At 36.4% G+C, this 8227-nt stretch overlaps 1 protein-coding gene across 1 annotated transcript; it reads right to left on the bottom strand.

Annotated features, from left to right (window-relative positions):
* Positions 1-415: 415 nt before the first annotated feature.
* On the bottom strand, positions 416-6372 carry FGF23 (fibroblast growth factor 23). The gene is made up of 3 exons (XM_003202575.5): positions 6150-6372; positions 3907-4010; positions 416-3418 (listed from the first exon to the last, which is right to left on the bottom strand). The coding sequence occupies exons 1-3, from the start codon at positions 6370-6372 to the stop codon at positions 2981-2983; spliced, it is 765 nt and encodes a 254-aa protein (XP_003202623.1). The 3' UTR covers positions 416-2980.
* Positions 6373-8227: the final 1855 nt, after the last annotated feature.

Below are 8227 nucleotides of genomic sequence, written 5' to 3'. Positions count from 1 at the left end.
ACAAGTGGGGTTAGAATATAGCAGTAATATAAATAGCAGCAACAGTAATTTGCCTAATCCTAAGACCTTGATGCCAGAATCACTTTTCCTAGCAAGACTGAACTGCTAGACCAGTAGTTTTCTGTTGCTATTTTGTTGAAAAAGCAGATGCCAGTAGATGTGATAATCCCTTCAAAATCTGTTTAGACCTATTAAGGCTTTGTTTTTCTCATCATATTTCACCTAGTTTTCAGGTGTGGTGCATGAAACAGCCAGGAATCCTCAATATTTAAAGCTGAGAATCACAGAGGATAGTAGGACACACATTTTCAGGAACAAGTAATACTGCTTGTTCATGCAAGTTCTTCTGGAACAGTGGGCCCAAATGAACAAAATGAACACAAAATCAGCCATTTCTAGCGAAAGAAATATTTATTGATACTTTTATTATAATAATCGCTATAATAGTCACCACAATTCATTGTTATAAATATTTATAAATATTCTGTGGGACGTAAGACCCACTCAAATAAATAAATAAATATTGCAATATTTAAAAAGTAATGCTTTCTAACTAGCTGGTGATGGCCAGCATCTCCATTGAAAAAATAATTCTCCTGACACTTTTGATAAAGTTCTTTATAGTTGGAAATGTGTTTTTGATGCAAAATTTACCATGCATTCATTCAACACACAAGGATTAAATCTCTGAGCAACACTTCTTGTCTTCTTATGCACTGATATAGAGATATTATAGAGTTTTGACCTTAGAGATTTTTGTCATCAAAGCTTAATATGGATTGAGAGAGAACTTTTCATGATTCAAACTTCCTTAGGACTGCTGACTTTGTGTCCTAGTGAACTCTGTGGAGCACAGAAAAAATTTCTGCTTGTGTAACTGCAGTAGAAAGTTCTCAAGGAGAGAAAGCCAACAATGGTAAAGGAATTAAATAAAATTATTAAACTAGAACATAAAATCATGTCTTCCCACTGTATAGGCAACAAGGTAAAAACTCTTGTGGTATTTCCAATAAGCAAGAAAACACATAGCTATCCTCCTCACCTGCAATTCCCCAGTCCATTAGAATAACTTCTCTCCTTTAAAAACTAATTATAAACATGATAATAATAAATAATTTGTGAGACATAACACTTGGTCCAATGCTAATCCTGTATGAATTAAGAACTGCACTATCTGGCAAAACTTTTATAGCAGCAGAATCAGATAGTGTGGTTATTCTAACGTAACTACTTGGAGGTTGTAGATGAAAAGATATTTTATGTATTTATATATGTATGTGTAGATTATTTAAAATGCTGTCAGCAGGACAGACTCTGCAGTGAATATTCAGCAATTTCCATGAAAACAACACAGTGGGCCTTACTTTTGATACTATAACACTATTCCAACTTCAGTGGCTTCAGTGAATTACTTCACTAAATAGTAGGAAGAGGAAAACTAGAATCTAGCCTGACATCTTATGTGCTATTTCTATGAAAAAGGCTGGATGAAACATTCATTTTCGGGCTGGTGTCATGCTGTTAAATATGCTATTAAATAAAATGGAAGAAAGAGCACACACCAAAAATATAAAGATGTTTTCACATATCTGCCATGCTGAAATTTTCTCTGTCTGTTGATTTCTAATGCTATTGATTTCTGCTGAAGTATATCAAGAACTTGTTCAGAATCACATGTACTTAAAGTTCCAGGAATATATGACTACAAGCAGATGAAATAAAGGAGAAGTGCTAAATATGTATACAATGTTCTGAATCTTCTATGCATCTCCATTAAAACCAGTGAAGCTCTACTAAATTTAACCATTTTTCACCTAAATTATAAAGAAAAACACAACTCTGCAAATATCTTATCTTAGTTAAAAATTGGTAAACTTCAAATGTATACATGGAGTTTACATTTTGGTAACTAACTTACCCATGACATATGTCAATCTAGATGCCTAGATTTTGTCAACATTTAGAAATCTGATAATATTAAAGTCATTTCACTCTTATAGACATAAAGCATCTGATGTCTGCTTAGAATTAGATAAAAACTTTGATGTCAAACTTAGATGCTCCTTTTCTAAAGGCATGTCTAATTTTTTACTCATTAGATGTGAGTCTGCATTAACTATTAATAATTTACCTATGAGACATAATCCAGGGGCTTTTTTTTCTTGGAGAATTCAACACTGGGCAAAACAAACTAGCCTATTTGGTATATACTGATCCTCGAACTTCTCTCTGGGTTAGAAACATGCAAAACTAATGAATGTTTCTATATTGCATTTCTATATTGTGTTGCTATAATTAAATGAATAGAGAGATGTGACAGAGAACTTGAGAGAACGGTGAGACTTAACTTCTCTTTTTCCAAACCTCAGCTTGGATTCAATAGGTGTCAGAAATGACTGTTTACACAAGGCCATTTGATCCCTGTCAGCTACTCCAGTTTTCTTTGTGCACCGCTTTTTTTGTCACCAGAGTGGTCACTTTTTGACTCCTATAGGCACGAAAAGAGACTGAAGCTCCAATCTCAACACCTAAGAATATATATAGCAAGTTTTATATGATAAAAAACACACTGTTAGTCAGTTAGTCTGCTGTGCTTGCAAGTGAGCTAGTAAGAAGATTCTCTGCCTCTGCTGGAGTTTCAAATCCTGCAGGGCTCAAGTCTTCTTCCAGACACATCAGTAACATAACACTAGTTCGTCATTACATTCAAGTGAATTCTGTTTTCCACTTATGCATACTAAGGGTATTTCAGACCATAAAATATTTGGTTTCTATTATTCGTTTTGAAAATGGATCGTCTTTCCAGTAAAGCAGAGTGCAACACCCTTTTTCAGTAAACCTCATGCATAAGGACAAAATTTGAAATAATTTTTTTTTTTTTCCAATGTCCTTCAGGTTTCTAGCAGCCACCCTGAGGGTTAGAAATCAGATTGAGTGTTTTAGGCACTCATTCATGTCATCAATTTGCAAGTGGTTGCCATTATCTTGTAATGTAAAAGCGAGGACTAGCATATCTCCTGGCATCCATCATAGCGTGTGGGTCATCTGGGTTGACCACATCGTTCTGATTGACTCTCATGGGTTCTCTGGGCACATGGGAAAAGTCCATTTGCAGTTGCAGCTGAGACTCTATTGCAGAGACCTTTCTCTGTGGGACCAGGATCTGGTGAGGATCCATTGGATCAACATCTGCACTTCTAGTGTTTCTGTGGGGTTCAGGTGTGTTGAATCGAAACAACGGGATTTCGTTTCTCCTGGACAAAAACTGGGAGTACGGTGGTGGATTCATACCAGGGAAGAAAACTTGCTTAGTTCTGCCTAAGCTAACCAGAAAATTGTGCTTGGGAGATTGATACACATCATATCCATTTTCCAGTGTTCTTTGGTTGAACACGCAGTCCTCTTGGCTGAAATAATGCTTAGAGAAGAAAAAAAAAATAAAAAGACAATTGTCAACAAAGGGATTTGGTGAAAGACAAGCACCTGTTAAAGAGGAAAAGACAGTGGAGATCCTGCAGAAGGTGTTTTCCAATCTTCAGGTCTGCAACTCAGACAACTCATGTTAATCCAATATGGAATTTTCAACAGAGGTGTTATTGAGCCAACACTGCTTTCAACAGAGGGCTACACTGTTTGAGCTACTGTGAATCTATACCACAGCAAGATTACAAGATCACATTGGATCTCTTTCTGCTTTCATATATTCCAGCAGGAACTCAGATGAGCTCTTTATCAGCTCTACAATTCAGTACAATCAAAGAGGAGAAAGTTTAACCTAAGTGGCAGGTTCTCAGCTTGCTAATATCTACATCCTACTGCTGTAGTTGTACAGATTTGCCCTAGCTGAGGAAATGGGTTGTATGTAGCAGACTGTGCCTGTGCCTGTTACCTGTAAAGGTAACTCACCGATCCAAAAATGTCTCCTTTCATGTCCATGCATAGGTAGCGTCCACTCTTCACACCTGTGATTATAACGCTGCCAGCACCCTCAGACTTGATCATTAGGGCACCTGTTTGAGAAAGCAAATATGTCAAATCCAGAATCCCATTTGACACCACACTCTTGCCTTACTGGTCCACACACTGACTAATGGATTTGAACTCATCTTCTATGTCATTTAGGACTACTGTGCACCCTAAATCAGGTTCAATGTGGCTTTGTTTGATCTTTGGAAAGTTCCTAGAGTTAAGATGCCACTACATCTCTTGATGCCTTGTTCCAGTGCTGCACTAACATTCCAAATAATTTTTTTTTCTAACATCCCCAATTGAAGCCCCAAGCCCCACTCTGGGCCAATTTTTCCTTTTTTCTGTTCCTGGCCATGACCAGAGGGAGTTTGATTGCCTCATCTTTATGACTGCCTGTAGCAACTGCCCTGTGATATTCACTTTAAACTACTTTTTAGTACGTTAAATAAACTTATCTCCCTCAACCTTTTCCAAAATTGTTTGTGTTCAAGGCCACTGACTATCCTGAAAACTCTCTTCTGGAACAGTTCCAATTTTTCCACATCCATCTCAAACAGAGTTTTTTATAGTACTCCAAGACCAGGTTTATTGGTGCTAAGTAAAAGCTGAAAAGTAATTTTCCTTGATCTGTGACCACGGTAGATGTCTTGTCATCTTCTTAAACAGACTGTGGATCCCCTGTAACCCTTAGTCCCTACCCAGGAGGGCTGCACACATCCAGCCTCCTCCCAGCCTGAGCAGCACTTTGGACTTTCTATTTACCTGAAATCTCAGTGGTAGTGGTAGTGTGGTGACCTGGCAGAAATTCAGTCACCCTCCCTTTCATGACCCTATTAACTGTTTGATTTCAACCCCTCCTGTGAGCATTCCAAATATATGTGGATTTTTTTCATGACAGATATGGCAAGACATGATTTTTTACTGGCTGTTTTCTCTTTTGCATCTCCCTGATTATTGCCCAACATGCCTAAAAACAAATTTTATAAAACCCATAGATATACAGGAAAAATGACATTAAGACAGAGGAGACATTCCTACAAGTGTTTCATCAGTAATTCCTTAAAAGAGAAATAGGGGAACTTGATTATTTTTTCTCTTTGATAAATTAAACTTCTAAAATTGTCTTTTGTTCCTTATATTATTTTGCACAAGTATCACAAGATGCGCTTATTAAGTATAATTGTGTGGATGAAGGACATGTTATGCAGTAATAATAAAAATGACTTTATGACGCATAGCTACTTGTATGCATAGCTACTGCTAAAAGATAAGTAATTTTGGAATCCTATCTAAGAACTTCATGTCCTAAAAAAAACGATTTATAACAAAACCAAGCCAAACTACACCTTTTTATTTTTATTTTATTTTATTATTTATTTATTTATTTTAAACTAGCTAATATGTTCAGGCAGGTATCCAGCAAAGAATTCCTGAATTTTTCATGAAAATAAACTATGATAGAACCTTCTGTTACAAAAGGGAACGATTACTTCTGATGAACTCCAAAGGCTTAGCACTTCATTTATTACAGTCTGGACTTTCACAGTTTCCCCCCATTTTATCAACTGTTGCATGCTTAATTACCCACATTCTATGCACAACTGAGATTCTCCCATGCATCTGCATTAAATACACATATCTATAGTTTCTCTTATAAACCAATTTTCAGTAAAAAGTAGTACTGATACACTTGGAAGAAAATGACATAATTTTAGTAGTTAGAATATCTCCACCCCAAAATGTTTTATTGCCATAATCAGGTTTTCACAACTGCTGTGGTGATTTTTTTCAGTACAATGCTATCACTGCAGTGGAAAGTAGTTCTTTGGGATATGTCATCATCAACTACTAATAAAAAATTCCACAGGAAACTGTGGGTAAAATCATGAAATGAAGGATAATTCAGGTAATTTTTGCTTGCAGAGCATCACAGGAACCACACAACTTTAGTTATCTTCAACAAAGATAGATATTCCTCACCTGTTATATTTCTTTGAAGAAAATTATTTGTTAAACAAAATTAGTGTTATAATTGTCTACGTTTTTGATTCCATAGCTCTGCTCCTCTCTTTGCTTTCCATCCAAGAAGATGAAATTTTCTACAGGTAATGAGAAAGCAAAACTCTTGTTAGCCCTCCCCTACTCCCGTGAAGACAGAGGGTCCGTAATAAGTTACTTACTGTAAATGGTTTGGTAAGGAACACCACTGATGTGGCCATCAGCATTGATTTGAAGATGGAAGCTGTTCCTCTCTGTAGAAGTATACAAGTGCATCAGCTGATCTCCGTTCCCCCAGCTGGGATTCAGCAGTGGAGAGGAGTTGGGGAAGCTGACTGCAGCCTTCAGGATACAGAGCACAAGCAGCATGTACTCCAGGCAGCTGCAGGGACTGGTGTGCGGCATGGTTCTCAGCTCTTAGTGGCTGTTCAGTATCTGAAACTTGATACTCCTTTGTGCTTCTCACTTTCCCTTGTTTGTCTGTGTCTGGAGCAAGAATCCTCAGATAAGTTCCCTTCTTTGCAGGGGCTTATGAAGAGTAGGAAAAGTGACATCACACAGGAAAAAAAAACTTGTCCACATCCTTGATTTTTGTCAAAGCAACATTTTAAGTTTTCCAAAACCTCAGGGGAAGGAAAGCACGTAGGATCTCTGGGCAAGGTGTAGGGGGAAAAAATATAAGGTTTCTAAAGACAGCTCACGAAAGCTAATCATATGTTCAAATGTTATCGACAAACTTGTGACATCTTAAAGTTTCCCATGCCTCTACTGTTAAATCCAGAAAGAGCAATCCACTGTAATTTCTGTGAAGAGAATGACCCATTAAATTTATCTTTTTTTTTTCTTCTCATATTTAGATTTCTACCTCCCCTCTTAATTCCTAAATCACATTCTGATTTTTTGAAAACAGCAAACTAAAGCCAAAAACACAAATAAAAAAAAAAAATCACAGCTATATCACCATCTGAGAATAAGTTGTTCTGGGTCTGATTCCTTCATTATGGTGTGAGTTTAGCAGTGAGTTTGTTGGACTGATACCTGTGTTGCCTCATTTAAGCAAGTGAAACTTAATGTGCGCACACCTCACTCCAACTAAGCTCTCCCTTTTATTTCTCCTGTTTGAATCACTTACAGAATTTGGAGTTGACCAAACAGCTGAAGATCATCTGCAGAACACTTAGAATCTGCAAGTTTGTTCCCTTGTTGCATGTTTGGTTAGCAGTCTTTTAGAGAGCCACACAGATTAGCGTGACTAGAAGATCTCGGATCTGAATCAAAACTAAAATCATTCCTATTGGCACGTACCTATTGCTTCAGATATAGCAAACAAGCTTGGAAAAGCTACAAAGGGATGTGAGTAAATTGAAAAGTAGTAAATGTAAAGTGATGTTAAAATTGTTCTAAGATACCTTATCTGCTTTTAGTTTGTCCTGTCAGTGTACAGCAGTTTCATCAACAACTTTTCTGATTTAAAAAAATATTGTTCTGCTTTTTGTATAAAAGTACTGTATGGGATGCTGGCTATACAGATTAAACAACAAGGAATAGTTGTGAAAGTAGGTTGTATTTAGCAGTTTGCTTTTTTGTTTCAGAAATGAGTATTTATGATGAAAAGAGTACTAAACAATAAATGAATCGCTTTTTAAGAAGACACATGGAGATTTTAAGTGTAGTGGTCCTGGATTCACTGCTTTCAGGCAGAGGGGTTAGTAAGTTACAGGTAGACTCTGCAAAATTCTTTGTTCCATCAGCACCTGTGGAACAGTGCAATCAGCACAGAAATATATTAAAACTTGGTAAAACTATGACATTTGATCTAATATTTTAAAGTTTAAAACTAGCAAAACTCTGCCAAATTCTTCTATCACACCTGTGTAAATCTAGAAACTTGCACCTGTGTAAATGACAGCATTCTCTAGCCAAAGTGTATAAGGGTCAACCTGAGCAGATTGACAAAACTGTATTTACTGAGAAGCAATCTAGGCTACAAATATTTCACTGGTTGTAGCATCTGAAATATTTTGCCATAATAATTTAAAAGCTATCTAAGAAGGAAAAAAAACTTTTTTTCTTTTCCATTTCCTTTTTTAAGTGTATCTATTTATTGTTAAAATTATTCACTATATTTTTTTTCAGTTTGGTGGTCAAACATAAGTATTTTTATTATTTTTTTTCTTTTGCTCTCTTTCATTTGACTACTGTAGAAGTGTGAATATGAATATCTCAAAGCAGTTACAAAGGTTTCCACATGAGGCACATA

The sequence above is a fragment of the Meleagris gallopavo genome, chromosome 1 (assembly GCF_905368555.1).
Source record: "Meleagris gallopavo chromosome 1, MGAL_WU_HG_1.1, whole genome shotgun sequence".
NCBI lineage: Eukaryota > Metazoa > Chordata > Aves > Galliformes > Phasianidae > Meleagris > Meleagris gallopavo.
This window is presented reverse-complemented; position numbering and strand designations above follow the sequence as displayed.

What these genes read in the sequence shown, in the direction of transcription:
- FGF23 (XM_003202575.5), bottom strand. Translation starts at nt 6,372, where the DNA reads ATGCCGCACACCAGTCCCTGCAGCTGCCTGGAGTACATGCTGCTTGTG. An exon ending in TCCTTACCAAACCATTTACA is followed by an intron (nt 4,011 to 6,149) that starts GTAAGTAACTTA and finishes TTTCTCAAACAG; the next exon opens with GTGCCCTAATGATCAAGTCT. An exon ending in AAGGAGACATTTTTGGATCG is followed by an intron (nt 3,419 to 3,906) that starts GTGAGTTACCTT and finishes TTCTTCTCTAAG; the next exon opens with CATTATTTCAGCCAAGAGGA.